The 18,716-nt window shown below is 46.9% G+C and overlaps 2 protein-coding genes across 4 annotated transcripts; one reads left to right on the top strand and one right to left on the bottom strand.

The window, feature by feature from the left end:
- The first annotated feature begins 207 nt into the window (after positions 1-207).
- On the top strand, positions 208-17,206 carry SLC45A1 (solute carrier family 45 member 1). Of its 3 annotated transcripts, none has more exons than XM_075172104.1 (9): positions 208-250; positions 3,295-3,707; positions 4,741-4,833; positions 5,304-5,528; positions 6,593-7,332; positions 8,507-8,660; positions 9,809-9,985; positions 10,696-10,901; positions 15,492-17,206. In XM_075172104.1, exons 2-9 carry the CDS (start codon positions 3,308-3,310, stop codon positions 15,522-15,524), a joined length of 2,028 nt encoding a protein of 675 aa, XP_075028205.1. In that variant the 5' UTR covers positions 208-250; positions 3,295-3,307; the 3' UTR covers positions 15,525-17,206. The 3 variants fall into 3 exon arrangements, with proteins under 3 accessions (XP_075028205.1, XP_075028203.1, XP_075028204.1); XM_075172102.1 differs by lacking the exon at positions 15,492-17,206 and adding an exon at positions 10,968-11,267; XM_075172103.1 differs by lacking the exons at positions 208-250; positions 15,492-17,206 and adding exons at positions 471-1,378; positions 10,968-11,267.
- A 763-nt stretch (positions 17,207-17,969) lies between these two features.
- On the bottom strand, positions 17,970-18,709 carry MRPS16 (mitochondrial ribosomal protein S16). Its single transcript, XM_075172105.1, has 3 exons — positions 18,629-18,709; positions 18,295-18,555; positions 17,970-18,218 (listed from the first exon to the last, which is right to left on the bottom strand). Exons 1-3 carry the CDS (start codon positions 18,639-18,641, stop codon positions 18,091-18,093), a joined length of 402 nt encoding a protein of 133 aa, XP_075028206.1. The 5' UTR covers positions 18,642-18,709; the 3' UTR covers positions 17,970-18,090.
- Between the last annotated feature and the right edge of the window lie 7 nt (positions 18,710-18,716).

The raw sequence follows: 18,716 nt of genomic DNA, 5'->3' as shown, positions 1-18,716 counted from the left end.
CCTGGGGGGCTCTTCCTAGACAGCCCTGACGGCTCCGGGACTGTTCCGGGGGGAGGCCCGTTGGGGGACCCGCACGCTCCTGTCTGGTGCCGGCAGAGCTCGGGCGCGGCCGTGACCGCCCTTCGGGGCGGTACGGGGGGCGGCCGCTTCCGCCGGCGAATCGCGGGGGCCGGCTCCGGGGTGGGCGGCCGCCGCGCGGGACGACGTCACCGCGCGGCGCAGTGCGGGGCCGGGCTAGTCGCCGCTGGAGGTAAGGCCGCCGGGCGGGGAGGGGCGCGGGAGCGGCGGCGGCTGGTGCCGGTGGGCGCGGGGGTCGCTGCGCGCTGGCGGCTCGGGGTGAGCAGGGGGGCCCGCCCCGGGGTGGTTGCGCAGCGCGGGCAGCGCGGCTCCTTCTCGGCTGACACGAGCGTTTGGGAGGCGGCGGCCTTCGCGCCGGGTCAGAGTCAGAGTCAGGGTCAGGGTCAGGGTCGGGGTCGGCTTTTCGTCTGTGGTGTGTTTGAGCCCTCGGTACCCACGGCAGAGAAACCGGTTCCAAGGAAGGAAGAACTTATTTTCGGCTTAGAGGTGCCCAGGAGGAGCGGCGGTGGCTGGTCCCTGCCCACCACGCACGTTGGCTGTGCGCACACGTTTGACTGTGCAGATGGCAGGCGGCAGAGCCAGCGTCGCTAAGGCCCTGCAGACTGTCATGGGCAGTTGGTGGTATAACAAAGGTCGAGTGCCAAAAATCACAAATAACTATTGACAGCGAAAGCTAATAGCCACGTAATTGTTTTCCATGCTGAAGGAGAGGTTTCCTCCTTTGAAGCTTTGTAATCACTGGGTAGATTCACCTGAGGACAGGCTTAAGTCCTTTGAAGATGTCCTCTGGTGAACGATTCATAAGTTGAGGAAAATGGGCAATGAGGAATATAGGCTCAGCTCACAGTTTTACACCTACTTTCTGCTGGACCGATGACAGGCTGTCAATAATAGCCTTTTGTTCCAAGTAATTGCAGATCACCACGTGTATTTTTGAGCCACTTAGAGGGGTTCTTTCCTTCTGTCACTAAAACGTTGCCACTTAAGACTCGCGTTACAATCTCTTTGCAATGCGCAGTACGGAGCAGGAAGATAAAGGGGGATCTAGTATGAAATTAAACCAATACATGAATATAGAGAGATCAGCACCCTGGGTGCAAATGGAAAGGTATATCAGTGGTGAAGGGGAGTGCTAGCAGAGCTGTATTGTCATGCTTCTGTGAAAGGGTCATTAGAGCATCCATCGTGAATCTGACTGGGTTTTCGTTATGTCTTTTTTCTGGTCTCTCCTAATTTTTAACAAATTCTCATCATGAGGGAATTGCTTTGACCTGAAGGCTGATAAAGATACTCCTGCAAAGTAAGTACTCTGCTTATGAAAGACATGGGTCATAAGAAGTTTTCAGTAATTAGTGAAAACAGTGTCAAGGGGAACACAGGTGTGGGCATCTTCATGAAGTCTCCATACGCTTCTCCTTCTGTTGGTTTATCTAGGGGACTTTGTGCCTAATGAGCTTTCTGAACAAAATGCAGCTTGCTGTTGGTGCCTTGTAAGACGGGGGTTGTCAAGGCATGTAGTTACAATTATGAATTGCTTGTTCTCTCTTACGTGGTATGCATCTTGGTCTGAAGAGGAGCAGTCTTGAGGAAGCCTGTGGTACAATATTAACAATACTTGAGTAGATGTCTTCTCTCTCCCACCCTTCCTCCTCCGCCTCAGGCCCCAAATACAGACAAGTTACCTCAACTGCAATCTTCTGTGAGGTGCTTGGTGTTCAATTTTACATTGAGCAAAGTCTCTCTTTGGATGCTTGCGTGGAGCTGGGGTTCATTCTGTGTAGGGCATCATCCCACCATGCTTACCAATCGTTGTGTCAGCATAACGGTAAACGTGCGTTTGTGGCATTCTGCTTTGGGTAATAGTGGGGATGTGCAGCAAAGAATGGCGTTGCGTAGACTGAGGGCTACAGGAAGAAAGACTGGTGCGTGAAATGCGCTGGAGGAAGTAGCAGAAAACAAGAGATTTGTGGGAGTTCTGTACAGCCAGAGTAGCAGAACAGCTGGGAGTCTTTTCCCCGGGGGAATTGTAAACAAAAAAGTTAGAGATTTGTTTTGCTTACTAGTGTGAAGCTGTGAGGGTTTTCCTGAAGAGGCATGGGGTGATGTGGAGCCATCCTTGTGCATCACCAGCCTTTGGTCTGTGGGCAAGAAAGCATAAAGAAAAAGGTCAGACTTCACTTACGAGCTGTTTCTGTTTCTGGCAACAAGAGGCAAGAAATCACATGTGGTTCATTAATTCAGCAGATCTGTTGGCATCTATCCTGAGATGCTATTTTGGAACCCATTTGGCTGTTTTACCCACCACAGTATGCGCGCTTTGGCTATAGGAGTGATCCTGATGAGACCTGAGGAGTCTGTTCAGCACTTGAATGCCATTAATCTCCAAGAGAGGAGTAGCAGTGCTGAGAGTGGTTGGTGGAGCATGTATTTTCTTCTCAGGAACTAGTTTGAAACTTCAATTCCTGCACTGAAGAATGATACCAACTTCTGGTTCCAAGCATATTTGTTACCAGCTGACCTCATCCAGGTGTTCAGCTTGTGTAGCCTGAACTTCAAAAACACATTCTTTGGGTGCTCCGGTAAAGTCTTATGGAAATAGAACCAGCAAGAAGCAGATGATCAGACCCAGTCCTTACAACAGAGTGTCTCTGCTGAATTCGGGAATGTAAATAGGAAGAAAACCAATCTCAGTCATTGCAAAAAAAGTTTTGCATTAAGCCTTGGCCTCAGCACAGGCAGCAGGAATGGTAGAATCAGTACTGAAAGGTGATTTCGCATTGCAGCAGGGGTCTGGATCTGTAGCCAAGCCACAGCTTTGCTTTATTGTAAACTTAGACTGCGGTCGTGATTCATCTTAATTTAGCTCGAGTGAATTGCAGATAAATGTAAACCCATTGCTGTTATGGGAACTCCTGGGAAGTGTGATACGTCTGACTGCTAATTGTTTTAAATATCTCAATCTTAATCCCCGATGATGGTAGGCAACGCCTAGGTAACCAAGATAGGATCTCTGGTGTCTCATTTGTGCAAAGATAAAGTGTATATGCCCATAAAGCATATATGCCTCCTGTCAAGAGATGGTGAGAAAAGGTTGTACCTAATATGAAGCCTGCACTCAGTATGCGAAATGTTGAGAAATAGCTTGAACTTCAGTAAATGAAATTAAGCAAAGTTCTTCTTACTCAACGATTTTATTCTGAGCTATTTTTCTTCCAGACGCCTACCCGTGATGATTCCACCGTCGGCAACAACCCCTGTCAGTGATGCTGCACTCTTGCCAAGTGTGGCTTCTCAGGAAATCTGGAGGTTACAAGTTCCAGGCTATTCTGGATTGGTCACACGGCACATAAGTCATCGGGCCAACAACTTCAAGAGACATCCGAAAAGGAGAAAACACATCCGCCCTTCCCCACCGCCACCACCAAATACTCCATGTCCTATTGATTTGATTGACTTTGGGGATCTCCAGCCTCAGAGGTCTTTCCTAGAACTCCTGTTTAATGGGTGCATTCTCTTTGGGCTCGAGTTCAGCTATGCCATGGAAACAGCCTATGTTACCCCCGTGCTGCTTCAGATGGGGCTTCCAGACCAACTGTATGGAATGGTGTGGTTCATCAGCCCTATATTAGGTAACTTTTCTTTATGCTATTTCTTCCCTCTTGTTTTTTCCACTGTACGGAGGTTATGTGTTTTTGTTTTTTCTACCTCAGCTGTTCACAAGTATATTCTGTGTGCTTTTGAGGTTAAGAAGCACTAGCCATAATTTTAGACAACTGAATGAAGAATAATTCTTGCTGTGTCTTGGTGAAATGGGCCTGGTGTGATCAAAAGGTCTGTTCTTTTAACCTCTTACATCATGTGCGAGGGTAAGCTTTGGTTACTCCGTTTCTGTATTTAAAAACTAGTAAAGGAGGATCAGTGTATCCATTTATGTCCCTATGAAAAAAAGCAGACAGAGACAGTTCCCAAGGGTATATGAAAAAAGCAGAGTGGGATTGCCTTCTCCTGTTTAACTTTCTGAAATAAACGAGATGTTCCAATGGTGAAAGACTGTCAATCACTACTATTACGGGCATTGGATTACTTGTCTTAGCATGGAGGCAGAGCTGGGAGCATATCCATTACTATGGGAAGAACCATAGGATGGGCTATTGCGACTTGGAAACTTTGTTCCGCCTGTTCTTGTACTCGTGGGATGTGCTTCAGAAGAAAAGAATAGATAGGCCTCTACTCACAGGCTGGCCCAGAGTAATACAGGCACCTTTCCAACTCGCATGTTTGCTTCCTGCTATCTTGCGAGCTAATTTCTGCAGGGGATCTCCCATCTAAGATGGGATAAATGAAAGAGCTTGTAAGGAACAGAGTGCTTTAGAACGTAAAACTGTTGTACTCTTACTCTTCACTTGAAGTTAAACTCTGATGTATTAATGATGCAGAGTGAACTGCCATGACAGTGAGCAGTGGCACATTACGTTATTCAGTCCCCAACCTGGGAGATGCCAGGAAGTACGCTGCATGTGCACCCGGGTGACTAGTACTGACTGGGGATATCACTATGCCATGGTGTCCTGCCTTTAACTGCCTTTTAAGCTACCTATTTTAATTCCCCTGTGAAACAGGCTTGTGGAAAAATGCTACTTATTGGTGATTCCTGTTTTCCAGGGTTCTTGCTACAGCCTTTGCTGGGGGCCTGGAGTGACAGATGCACATCGAGATTCGGGAGGAGAAGACCTTTCATTATGGTCTTAGCAGTAGGTGTGTCTTTTAGAAATGACAAGCATAACACTTGTAAAGTAGAAACATTGCGCATCTCTATTCTGTGACGTCCCCTGTGGCACTAGGCTGAACAAAGTGCCTCTGAAATGTTGGGTGTTGCGGGTCTGAAGAAGGTGGTGAGTGGTGCCAAGGTGATACTTTGGCAACCGGAGTTCCACACATAAAAGCTTCCCTTGTCAGAGTCTGAAGAGATGATGTTTTGAGAGTCAAGAATGTTTTTCTTTGGCTAAAACCAACTCCAGACATTTGTAAGCTTGAACAGTGGAAAAGGATGATATATATCCTCTAAACCACATTCATTCCCCAGATTGTGGTGATCTGAACAAGAGCAATAGTGCTTGCCACGAGGCTGTGCAGGTAGTGTAATGCTTTTGGAGCATGGAGCGATGCAGAGGTTTTTTTGCTTACAAGCAGTTGATTGATTGATTTTGATTTGGTTTTATTCCCAGGAGCGTTGCTTGGGCTCTCGCTTATGCTGAATGGCAAAGATCTAGGGAGTGCCTTGTCTGACACTGCGAATAACCACAAATGGGGGATCATTCTTACAGTCTGTGGTGTTGTCCTCATGGACTTCAGTGCAGATTCAGCAGACAATCCCAGTCATGCCTACATGATGGATGTATGCAGCCCAGAGGATCAAGACAGGGGTCTCAACATCCACGCTTTGTTAGCAGGTATGCTTTCTTGGTGCTTCCTGGGTGACGTGAACCCTAAGTAAACAAGCCCTGCTGTGAGAAAGCAGTGTGTAAATCACTGGTCTTTTCCGGTGTGAGCATAATAACCAAATACCTGGAGAGATAGCACTAACTAACTTTGAAAACAAACTTCTGCTTACTGTAAAAGGCTTTTGTAACTACCAAAAGTCAAACAAGACACAGTCCTGGGTTGTTTATCTGAAGGTCCCTCACGTCATTTATAACGCCTACGGAAACAAAATTAGCCTTTGAGGGAGGAGGTTCGGCTTCCTGCAGGTGTGGAAAATGCCTGTTTTAGTCGCTCTGTTGGAGGGGAAAGCACATACTGGGCACTATGATCCCTCATTGCTGTCATCTTCAATTGCTGTACTGCCCTAGTCTAATTTTCCTCTCCATCAGGAGACTGTTTCACGCTCTTGAATGTGTTCATAAGAAAGAAAGGATAGTGTTGTAAGGGTTTTGCCATGTGAATGGAGTGAGAGAGGTATCCGGTGCCCTCAGAACTTCCCTGTTCATTGGTAGTAATGCAGTGGCAGTTTTGTACACTGTCAACACGTTGCTGAGTAATGAGTTTGGTATGCTTCTGAAGTGATTCGGTCTGTCTTGGACGCAGTTAGATCTGCGTTCCTCTAACTGAGTGAGGAAAATGGATTTTCACTTATTTTCAGGAAAACAGTCTTAGCTGACTGATTGCAGAGCCTTACCACGAGGCTGGTGGACACTTCTGTTTTATGGACTGAAATAGCTGAAGGTAAAATGGTTTGTTCTTGGCAAAGAAAGAACTACCATTTTTAATTATTTGTATCACCACTTTTACAGCACTGACCTTCTCCCTCTTTCTGTACTGTGTTTGTACATCCAGACTGTCCTTGTGGCACGGATAACTGTGTTTATTACTGCATTTGAATTGAAAAGGAGTTGAGTAGTAAAACAGAAGTAACACGTCGAATTCTACTCACGAATCATCAGACAAATGGTGCTGTGCTGTTACTGACTTCCAGGATTGGCTAGGGAAGATAATCTCAGCTCTGTTTTTCCACCAGGTCTTGGAGGTGGCTTTGGTTATGTTGTTGGAGGAATACACTGGGATAAAACCAGTTTTGGAAAAGCTGTGGGAGGGCAACTTCGTGTCATCTATGTCTTCACCTCAGTTATACTGACTATCACTACTGTGCTGACTCTAATTAGCATTCCAGAAAGACCCTTAAGGTCCTCTAGCAGGAAGAAAAAGGTGATGAAGAGTCCAAGTCTTCCTCTCCCTCCTTCTCCACCTCTTTTCTTTGAGGAGGGTGTAAATGAAAACCTTGCTTCTCATAACTCAGCTCACTTATATGCAAGTTTTACGAGTCCCGTTTCCCCCCTCAGCCCACTCACGCCCAAATATGGCAGTTTTGTCAGCAGAGACAATTCCTTGACGGGAATTAACGAGTTTGCATCATCATTTGGGACTTCAAATATTGATAGTGTGCTTATAGACTGTTTTACAGGCGGGCACAATAGTTACTTAGCACTTCCAGCTAGCTTGCCCAGGCAGCCTGTCAGTGTCAGCTTTCCTCGGGTGCCTGATGGCTGTTACCAAGGAGAAAATGGAGTTCTGGAGCAAGGGGAGAGCAGCATAATGCCAGGGCCTGACGGCGAGGCGCTAAGGGTGGGCTCACTGGATGCGATAAAGCCACGGTCGTCGGGGATCCTGAAAAGACCTCAGACCTTGGCCATTCCAGATACCGTAACAGGACACTGTCCAGAAAATAGCAGAAGAAGAAATGTAACCTTCAGCCAACAGGTAAGGGCAGAAAATCAATGATATGACCATGTAAACCTGAGCATTCATTTAATCTCTTCATATAGTTTTAAATGTGTGTTGCACAAATTCATCACTAAAGACTGCTCGTGACAGTTTGCTCATAAAAGTCATTATGGGAACAGCATACCTGGTATGACTTTATCAGTAATATAGTGGGTAGGTTGTGAATTATGGCTGGCAGTCTGTCAACTGCCTTTGTTAAGACAGCAGAAATGGGAGCATTCTGTTCTCACCAGGCCACGTGTGAAAGTTAGGTCAGTATTTTTAGCCCTGCTTCACCACCCAGGGACCTACCACATGAGAGCAGAAAAAGACACATTTTTATTGAGCCTGTATCTTCCCTTTCCACAGAAATACCTGCAAGATAGGGCCAGGGATAGGATTCTCCCATGAGCTCCTTATGGCATTCATTACATCTGGTTCCATCAGGGAGGTGAGGTTTCCCTTACCCAGGGATAAGACTCTGACCTCACCTCCCTCTGTTGGTGATAACTTGGAATGTCTGAGACCTCTGTATGCTGGCCCATTTTTTTATGATCCGGGATGAGGTAAACTGTCCTCCGTTGTTTTTTGGTTTGTTTTTTTTTTTTTGGGGGGGAGGTGTGTGTGTGTGGTTTTTGTTTGTTTGTTTTGTTTTGTTTGTTTGTTGCTGTTGCTGTACTTTGACCCAGTTTGTGAGAGCAGACTTTGTTAGGGCTGGGATTTTGCATACTGTGCATGTAGAGATTGAGCATCAAGGTTAGCAAACAATGAGAATGTGTTTCAATTAAAACTAGTCTCTTCTTCCTCGATGCCTCTAAAACTTCAGGAACCAAATTCACCTGAATGTGGGTACAGCTCCTATTAAATACAACGGAATTTATGCCTTCTCTATGCTAGCATCTGGGTGTGGCCAAATATCCTAGAGAAGTGAAGAGTACTGTTTCAAGTAATACTGAAAGCTGCAGTGCAGTGCTGCCGTTTAACGCTCTATCCAAGGCTGAACTTACAGCTTAGCTAAATACACTGTTCTTAATCTCCGAGTCAACGTACTGCAGCAGCAGGGTTTAACTTTCAGATGATCAGATAGGTGTGTAATATTGCATAGGTTTGCTCAAAAGATGTTTGGGTTTTTCTTACTGTGTTTGTTGACCTGGGAGTTCTTATGGTGCAGGTTGCTAATATCTTGCTGAATGGTGTTAAGTATGAGAGCGAGCTGAATGGATCAGGCGAGACCTCTGAGCAACCACTCTCTATGAAACTTCTTTGTTCGACCATCTGCCAGATGCCCAAGGCTCTTCGTAATCTCTGCATCAACCACTTCCTAGGTATTCAGAAAGTGCTGTCTTGCTTTCACCTTGAAGTAGTCTACCTTGGGTGAATGTTTTTAAATATTTTATCTATTGCTGCAATGGCTGCTAACTAGAGAGGACATGATTTGTTCCATATACACTCACCAATAAGGTACTTTCTGGTATTTAGTTTCTTAGAACACTGAGAAAGAAAAAAAAAAAACCCACCCAACAACAAAACAGTAAAGCCTACATTCCTAGAAATGGAATAACAACGGCCTAAATCAGCACATCTGTTAAATGGAATGTTTACACTGGGATGAGAAATGTCACTGAACCAAGAACTTGAAACTGTTGACTTTTTTTTTTTTTAATGCTCTGAAACTGGCATTACAGAGCAGAAAGATGAGATTAGTTGTATTTCCCTGCTTACATCTGAGACCAGTGTTCACTTTCCTCCCTTTGACAGAGTGTGTATAGGCGTCCCAGAACAGGCTGTGAGAAGGTGCGTAACGTGACACTGCAGGAGTGCCCATAACCAGTGCACAGTTACCTTTATTCTTACCAGTGCGTGACTGATGGTTAGGAAGGGCTTGCAAGCAATCCAGTTTACACAAAATTGGATAGAAGGTAACAGGTAGTTAATACTCATTGACTGTGAAGGGAATTAAGAGATTGCCTGCATCACTGGCCCTGACACCAGTGTGTGAGTAGGAGTTTTTAACTGTGTTGGAGGCACTCTAGAGGCTGCAACCGTGACATAAGAAGCAGTCCTTCCAGGTCTATGTGGGAAGACAACAGCAACCTGAAATAACTATGTGATGAGCAACTCTGCGAAACCAAGCGTTGTATCCTGTCAAAACCTGAAGGCAGCTCAGACTGCTGTAATCTATTTTTCTGTCTTGCTAAACCAGTATTCTGTGGCCTGCAGTCAGCCTCTAGGATTCCACTTAGGAATTCAAAGGATAAAGCTTGGTCTTTAAAACCCTGAATGTTTTTGACAAACATTGTAGCATAATGCATGGGGAACAGCAGTCTTGGATAAATGTGAATGTTATGCAATACTCGCATTGCACAACCTGTCTTCAGTTGTGATTTGTAATATAGCTAATAGCATCCATGTAAGCTTACAAGAGGAAAGAGATACTCTGCAATCCTAATAGGTTACTTCTGGCTTCTTTCAGGTTGGCTTTCGTTTGAGGGGATGTTACTCTTCTATACCGACTTCATGGGAGAAGTAGTGTTTCAAGGGAATCCGAAAGCGCCTCACAACTCAGATGAGTATCAGAAGTACAACGCTGGGGTCACCATGGGCTGCTGGGGAATGTGCATCTATGCATTCAGTGCTGCTTTCTATTCAGGTACTTAGTACAGCCATCTTGGCCACTGCTGTGAGAAAGATGCACTCGCTCCTTAAGCGGTGTTTCTGCAACAAGTAGTCCGGCATTTATGTTGCACGTAGCCTACCACATGGCATGAGTGCTGAAGCAGAGTGTTCTTTTTCACCGTATTATCTCTGCTAGTTAGCTTGGCCTGTATTGACAGCAGATGAGGACAGCAGTCCAATGAAAACACATCTCTGTCAGTATATAATTCCTTTTACAAATGGCATTTTCAATGTACATTGAATCCAGAAATACACGCAGCCACCATAAGGCACAGCTCTGGTGCAGCAGCACTCAGTGCCCGTGTGCCCCAGGCAGAGCGCCCCGGTGTCACACACCACCCCAGCACCTTGTCATGTGTGTCATGTGTCTGCCCCGCTCCCCCCTCCCCACTCCCAACAATTCCCATTTACCCCTCTGGGAAGAGGGCACTGCCAGGCTTCAGCTCTGCTGTGCCCTCCACACGGGTAGGGCAGTAAGGCTGCATCGTGGCAGTGGGATTTGGAAGGGGTCCTTGGCGCTCACATGCGAGCTACCAGTTACTCAAAAGCGTAACAGTTGCTGCTGAGATGTGGCTGCTTAACGGCTGGGCTGCGGGGCCTGAAGGTGCACCCCTCAGGTCCATTGACTGGCTGATGGCAGGGAGGGCCACAGTTCACCCTGAATGCCATGCCATTGTCTTGCAGCTGTGCTGGAGAAGCTGGAGGAGCGGTTCAGCACACGGACGCTGTACTTTGTGGCATATTTGGCTTTTGGGCTGGGCACGGGGCTGGCCACACTCTCCAGAAATGTCTATGTCGTGCTGTCACTGTGTGCTACCTACGGCATCCTCTTCGCCACGCTCTGCACGCTGCCCTATTCCCTTCTCTGTGACTACTACCAGAGCCGTGAGGTGAGCCCCGGGCCGGGTAGGGGAGGGGGGCTCCCGCGGCGCCCCCTTATGCTGTGTCCCCCACAGTTCGTAGGCTCGCAGGCAGAGGGCACGCGGCGTGGGATGGGCGTTGACATCTCCCTGCTGAGCTGCCAGTACTTCCTGGCACAGATCCTCGTGGCCCTGGCCATGGGGCCGCTGACAGCGGCTGTGGGTAGTGCCAGTGGTGCCATGTACTTCGCCAGCCTGGTGTCCTTCCTGGGCTGTCTCTTCTCCTCCCTCTGCGTCGCCTACGAGTCACCGCCTGCCGAGGAGCTGCCGCCCGCCGAGGAGCAGCGCCCACTCTTGCCCCGCATGCGGAACGAATAAATGGGAGAAGCCGCCACAGCCTCCGCTGCCTCATGGCGTCGCCCTCGGCCTCCCCATCGCGGCATGGTGGGTTCGTGCGTCCCCGGGATGGCAGCAGTGGGCATGGCAAGCGGCGAGAAGGTCTGCGCTGGCTTTGCTGAGTTTTCCCCTGCCTGGGGGAGGGCAAGGAGCGAGTTGGCGGCGCCTGGCACCGCTCATCCTTCCCCTGAGGTGGCAAAGGCCCATCTGTGCCCCCAGGGCCACAGCAACAGGAAACAGTGGTGTCAGCATGGGGCCATTCCCTCCAGCTGCCCCACAGTGCCGTCATTCCCGGGGGGACAAGTGGTGTTGTCCAGCCTGAGGCAGGGGACCCGGAAGTCTGGTGCCCGGGCAGGGCGACCATGATCTCTTTGGCAGCAGCGAGCTGCAGGGCTGCACACACCGCTGTGGGCACCACCACTGCAAGGAGCACTGGAGCTGCGGTGCTCCGTCAGCTTCGTGGGCAGAAGATGCCATCTCGGGGCCAGGCAGAGCAGCCCGGTCCTTGGTCGCCGAGGGCAGCAGTGACTCCCTTGAGGCCTTGGGAAGTGGCGAGCCCAATCTGCGGGTCCCGGCCTCTGCCCATGGTAGGCCTGGCTCTGGAGGGTGCTTTTCAAAACTTTGGAAAGGCTGAGAGTGACTGGTCTTGCTCAGGTGGCGTAAGTGCTCTGTCAAGTGCCACGGCCAGGCTCCTGGGTGTGCAGAGGTTCCACCAGCAGAACTGCTCCAAGAAGCCGCTGTGGGGTGAAACTGCAGTGGCCTGGCTTCCAAACCCTGCTCTGTAGGTTCTGGCTGTGGTCCACGGTGATGATTGCCAATCCGTGCATATTTCCTTCCACATTAGACTTTTAACTAAGACTACAAGGGCTTGTGATGACTTAGCAGGAGGATGGGCAGTTTTCTGTAACCCAGCTTTGGGGAGAAAGGTCTTTTTGCGTCAGCTTCCCTTGGGTAGAAGCTTACTCTCAAAGTTAAGTTGAGAATTTAAGAATAATCATTTGTGTGAAAGCCTGCAGCACATCATCCTTGTTTTTCATACAGTTGTACCTTGTGACATTTTAAAATCTGCATGGGCATGGGGATCAGTGATTAAATACTTGTCAGCTAGAGCTGCATCTTCTGTATCTCATTGAAACTAGTAAAAGGGCTTTGGGTTTCACTGTCTGTGAGAATTCTTAATTGTTCTGATTTTGGAAGGTGGTAAATGTGTGAGATCTTGTACAAGTTCCAGTTAAGCCCAGGAGTCTTTTAAGTCTTGAAAGCAAAAATGATAACGTAAATAAAGATAAAACTATTTCTAGGATTGCTGTTGGCCTGCCTCTGTATTTGGGTAGGCAGCCAAGGTTTACCAAGGCTGTGGGCATTTTGGTGTTTACATGTGCTGTGCACGGCATCCCTGTAGAGGTTATTTTTGCTCATCTGGTCTTTAGGTCCAGAGAAGGCTTTTCGCTGGAGGGTCACTCCTTTTAAATGAGTTGTACTCGACTGATGCTTAAGATCTATGATGCCAAGATGAAATAACTTGCATAATCTTTAGCTGTTGTGGCTTGCTATACTCCAGTGCTGAAAGTGTAATGCACAACTTGTAAGAATCTCTCGTTTTTATCATCCGCCCCCGAGTATTACTTTTTTTTATTTGAGAAGCAAGTTTCAAGCTACTCATATTTACTTAAATGGAGGAACACTACTGAAGTTATGAAGTCAAGCACTCGGAGGTAAAGGACTGTCAGATTGATGAGTCTATTAATCTTTCTTTTCTTTGTTTGGGCTTACGTAGCGTCATATCTGCAGGAATATCTATGACGTGCCGTATCCTTGATTATGGGACAGCTGTCTCCAAGAATGTTCAGGATGAAGCTGGAACAAAATAGCATGAGAAACTGTCCATTTGGCGCTTCTGATTTGTAACAGTCTAAAGACTTGACTGTGGAAAATTTTTATTTTCTTGTTGGTATGCTCTGTAACCTTAATTTCTCTTCCTTATCTTATTGAACTTTTAAACTCAAAAATGATTTTTTTTTGTCCCACTAGCTAATGCGGTACTGGTTCTTAAAATGTTTTCTCCTCTTAAGTTTTGTAGCCAGCATTATTGCACTAAATGGATCATGAGCACTTTCCTTTTCTAGGTAGCTGAGTTGCAGTTTATTTTGTTGCAAGTGAGGATCTTCAAAAGATTCATAGAATTGATGAAATCAATGTATTTGATGGTAATGTTTGTCTCTGCTTCCATCTGTAAATAGTAATACGAAATACGTTTATATAGTTATAAAACTATTGCTATGCCTGTATGCATTGCCTGATAGAATATATATTACATTTTCTATTTTATGGGATACGGACTTTATTTTGCATATGTATTTATGTAGTGTTTACATTCATAGTACTTTTAAAGTCAACATCAACGTATGTTAATTTGGGGCTTTGAGCAATACTGGTGGTGTCTGGAAAAAACCCAGAGCCTGCCACCATCATGCAGAGTTGGAAGTCGCACCAAATCCATAGAAATAATTTTAAAAAGAGGCATTGCTTACTTGCTTATTCTCTTCCTTTGTCATACATTGCGTGTTTTACAGAAATTACCGTATGTGGTCACTGTTGAACTGTGAGCTGCAAAGTGATGTTTACCTTTTGGAATCCAAACGCTTCAAATATTCTGTCTAAATCTGTGAGCTGCTGTTTAGAAATAAGATGCATGAGTTTAGGCAGGAAAGTGATTTTACGCCGTGCTGTAGTTTAATCTCTTCAGTGATGCCTAAAGGTTAATTTTGATGAAGTCCTTATTATTAAAGGTTGCTTGATGGCAATTATTTGTGGATGTTCATAAATGTATTTAAAATACATGTACAGAAGTAGGGAAAATGGGGAGAGGGACAGAGAAAGCACCTAATCAATTGTCTCATGTTTGTAATTAAGCTAGCTGTAACCATTTCAGCGTGTGTCTGCCATGTCTCTCAAAAAAGACAGCCTAACGATTTTGGAACTTCTGCTGTATGTTTGAATGAAGAAAATAAGTCTTTTCAAGAATCAAATAAAATAAAATTGCATGACTGTATATATATAAAAAGAAAAGCTATATTGGGAACTACTTGAAAAGAGTTGTCTAGACTATTTTCTACTAATGAATAGTTAGTCATCTTGTACTCTATAGCAGATGCACTTTATTTTATTAAAAAAAGAATTTGTCTTCAGGTAAAAGGTGGCTCGCTTAAGCTTAAGTATGTTCTCTTAAGCTTAAGTATGTTCTCCCTCCCTCAGACTGGAAGACAGCCTTAATGAGAGACTTTTAGATGGCATTACCATAACAACACCCAATGGATTGCATTAAGTACAATAAACATCTTGAGAATTCTATGAGTACTGGAGCTGAAAATCCAAGGGAGATCTCCAGCATCCGCTTAATTTATCTAAATTGACATTTTCCATACCTATGGTTGTTAAGACATAATGATTCATTTAGCCTAGTTTTTCTGCTGGCAAGGTTTTTGTTGATGTTCACTAAGAAAGTGGCTGCAGCAACTTTCCATTGCTGTTCCTCTGCCCTAGGCTGCTGCTTCTGAGGCAGGGTCAGTGGAAGGGAAGGTGCTAGTGAAAGTGGGCCTGCATGTAGGGTGGCAAATTTCAGGCTGCAACACCCAAGACAACAGCAAAAGCTGTAGGGCAGCAGCACCGGGAGAGACTAGAGGTCTTTTACTAGAATCCTTAGTTTTCTTGGTATTGCCATCCATGCTGTCTCCTAACAGGTTTGAAGGTTCTGGGAAGACAGTGTTCTACACTGTACAAGGAGTTAAAAGCCTTGCCAGTGTGCATGTGCTCTCTCTCATACATCCTGTGCAGAAATGGTAAACGCATGGAATAATGACAATTTTTGGTGTATACAGCTTGCTGCCTCATGTCCCCACCCACAGTGATAGCCATGGAGTTTTACTTTAGATCTGAAAGGCGATGGTATAGTCCAATACCCAAATAGCGCTAATAGTTGACAGTAAACAAAGGGGAGATTGCTTCATCAGCTTGCCGGGTGTATGGAAAACAGAAGTATTCCGGGAGCAGGAAGAAAGCAGACAATGAGTAATGTTAATCAGATGAATTCAAATGCGAAATAAGCACGGAGGAGCAGTCTGCAGACTGAGGAGCAGCCTGCAATGGGGATGAGGCAGTATTCGCCATGTATATAAGCTGTATGTAAGCTTGCTTGTTTGTTTGTTTTGTTTTTGCTTTTTCTAGGATCCAGCAATAGCTTTCTCGAACAAAGGATAACAAATTTTGTTGCAATAGCAAATGGAATAGCCAACAGAGGAAATCACAGCGTCAGAGCAGAAATGAAGATTTTGGCTTGCGTGAGTACAGTGCTAACCAAGCTTATCAGAGCTACTTAAACAATGAGGAATTTAACAGTATTGCTATCAAAAGCTATGAAGAATTACTATGCTAAGAGATTTGAGCTTCATCTGTAGCTTTCTTCAAGCCTAGCTTTTGCTGTGTGTCAGCCTGGTAATACTCCGCTTCTGGCTTATGCTCGCTCCTTGTATGCAGTTATTTTTTTTAGCCCACACAACTTTTGGGGGGAGAGGAGAAGGTGGCAATATAGCTGAGTAAGTTTAATAGCTTCTTCCTACCAAGAAAGGAAGTTTCTTGCTCCTTTTGCCCTAGCAATTGCTCTAGAGAGAGTATTTAGTGCAGCATCTACAGTAAAACATACATCCTTGAACCTATATCCCTATATGTTACATTACTATGTACAGTCCCCTAAAGCAACAGGTCATCATGGCTCCAAAGAAAAGTATCAATTAATCTCTTGAAAGGCAGGTTCAGCCCAAAGCGTAAATGGCATTCAGTGCTCATAGCTAACTGCTGCTGGTTTTCTCTAGCAAACTCCAGGAGGCCTCAGCCTTTTTCCAGCACTGCACCTCTCACCATTTGCAAGATACTAGAATTGCTTATTGTAATTTTTTCGCAGCCTTCACCCACTGACAGCATCACAGCAGCTATATGAAAATTATGCTTCGTAAGCTCAGTATGCCGATTTTTTTTTTTTTTGAAAGCTTGGGCTGTCCTTTACTGGTGCACAGTACTCTGCATCTGCGCAGAAATATCCACTGCTTCCATGGCGTGCTGGGTTTACTGTGGCCCAGAGGCTGTGCATTGTTGCACAAGATATTTCTTCTTCTGATCCACATGTAACAATTTATTGAACCCTGAAAAAGTCATTTGTTCGGTCCACAAGCAGAAACAGACCCACCACTTGCACGGACAATGAAGAGGGAGTCAGGTGAAGAGAAAGTGTTTTCTGTAAGTCCCCTCTGCTGCGTTGCATGTTCTCAGTGTAGCAGATGCCTTAGAGGGGACTTAAGATAATAGGGCAAGAGAAAAGCTGAGAGGAGCCACTGCAGAAAGCATGACCTCAGCACTGCTGGACTCTCAGTACTTCTTTCATTTACCTGGTGTTATTACTGTGTCTTGCAACAGTAGTGTCTGATGCTAATAGTCACTCACCCTGTTGCATTACAGAGCACCCCCACAGCACTTCAGTATTCAAAAGGACATGAAAGCAACTGCTTTACTGCCTTGTGTATGATTGTGGGATACTTTATTTAATAACAAAGTAGTATTTTTTTTTATAGGGGAAAAAAGCCAGGCCTCCACGAAACTGGCTCAAAAAAACCCTTACAGACCTACCATCTTGTGTTCGAAGCAGAAAGCTCCAGAAAGGGGAAGCTGTGTGGTACCTTTAGATTACGATAGGAAGAACAGTGCAGATACAAACCTTTACCTTTGAAGCAAGGAAATCTAGAGTGAGCTAGAGAAGAACTTTCGAGAACTTCCTGTACCAGAGTACAGTTTCCATTTTATATAAAATGTGACTCCGAACATATCAAATATGTGGAAGAAGGGGGGGGTATCAGAAAAGCAGTACCACCTTTTGCAGCCTCATCCATTTCAAAGAATAGTTTTTTAATCATCCACTCTAATCTTTCATCCGTAAGCAGAAATAAACCCATCCATTCTCAGTGTTGTGATTTTGTTAAAAGCAAGCAAGCCCCTCTTAGAGTGTTTTGTCTATTCTTCCTCTGTTCAGGCGATTACACTACAAGCCTTATGGGGATGCAAAACTGAAAACTTGTCTTTGCCTGACCTTTGTAGAGTTGTGCAAGAGTTGTGCCAAAGGAAGCCCCAAAAAGCACGAGGTGTATCTAAGGTAGCAGAGGGACTTCAGTGGGTTTCTTGCTTCTCGGGATAGGGTCAAATATGTGATGAAGTAGTAAGACTTACATCTCGCTTCATGCAAACCCCATTCCCTCCTTACACGAGACTGAAATCTTTCCCTTTGGCTTGTAAATGAGCAAATAGGCCCAGAACCTCTCTGGGGAAACTAAGCAGAAACGCAGCTGCAGTCCCATTTGCATTTGTCTGTGCCAGGCGTCTCCTGGACCACTGGACTGTCCTGTTACAGTAAATCGGAGCCACGAGTCAAAACACTTGACGAGTGCAGCAGGCAAATGGAAGCTAGCAGTAGTCATGCCATTGCTGCAGAAAGCGATATGCTAGAGCTAATAATGTATCTAGGAAAAGCTGTATATGCCTCCTGGAATGGTTCCATACCGACATTATAGTAGGAAAATGCCTTTTATATTTGTTGCACCAAATTTGGCAGCAACAGTAAACTTCAGAGCGGAGTATGGAGAGAGCAGCACGTGCGCGGTGTGGAGTGTGCAAATGAGACTTTAATGCGGACAGATGCGCGGACGCGGCAGGGTGCATCCTCGGGTTGGGGCTGGCCGGCGCTGTCCCGGGCCGCTCGGCAGCCCCTCGGCCGGGACGTCTCTCAGGGCGCGCCGCCGGGCCCAGGCGAGCCGCCCGCAGGGGGCGCGACGGCCTCCTGCGCTCGCCGCCGCCGCAGCCTCTCGGCGCCGGTCACCGTCATGGGGTGGAGCGGCAGGAACCCCGCCAGTCCTGCAAGGAGAGGCGGTGAGCCGCGGCGAGCCGTCCCGGGCCCCACCCCGCTCCCGAACGCCCGCCCGGGGCCTACCCAGGAGCTTCTCAGCAGGCCGCGAGAGCTGCGCGCCGCAGCCCAGCCAGTGGCGCAGCCGCTCCAGGTTGAGCCCCGCCACCTTCTCGCCGTGGGCATTGGGCAGCGGGTCGAGGCAGCCGAGCTGCTCCAGGTATTTCCCGTCGCGGGCGCGCCTGCTGTGCGCGGCCACGATGCGGAAGAAGGGCCGGTTGGTGCAGCCTCCGAGAGCGAAGCGGATCACGACATGCCCGCCGCGGTAGCCCTTCAGGAGGCGGCTACCTGCCAAGAGAGCGTGAGGCGATTAGTGGCCGGGCCGGGCCGGGCCGGGCGGGCCGCACCGGCGGGCACTCACCGAGCTGCACCATGATGGCGGCCGGGCCCTCCGCGTCGCGGTGCGATGACGTACGAGGGACCGGAAGCGCGGCGGCCAGGGCGGCCCC

The sequence above is a fragment of the Calonectris borealis genome, chromosome 23 (assembly GCF_964195595.1).
Source record: "Calonectris borealis chromosome 23, bCalBor7.hap1.2, whole genome shotgun sequence".
Lineage (NCBI taxonomy): Eukaryota > Metazoa > Chordata > Aves > Procellariiformes > Procellariidae > Calonectris > Calonectris borealis.
Note: the sequence above shows the minus strand (reverse complement) of the source record. Positions and strands in the feature narration are given on the sequence as shown.

Coding starts and splice junctions, on each gene's coding strand:
- SLC45A1 (XM_075172102.1), top strand. CDS start 3,308: ATGATTCCACCGTCGGCAACAACCCCTGTCAGTGATGCTGCACTCTTG. Junction 3,708..4,740: donor GTTCATCAGCCCTATATTAG/GTAACTTTTCTT, acceptor CCTGTTTTCCAG/GGTTCTTGCTACAGCCTTTG. Junction 4,834..5,303: donor CATTATGGTCTTAGCAGTAG/GTGTGTCTTTTA, acceptor TTTTATTCCCAG/GAGCGTTGCTTGGGCTCTCG.
- MRPS16 (XM_075172105.1), bottom strand. Junction 18,219..18,294: donor GCCTGCTGAGAAGCTCCTGG/GTAGGCCCCGGG, acceptor CTCTCCTTGCAG/GACTGGCGGGGTTCCTGCCG.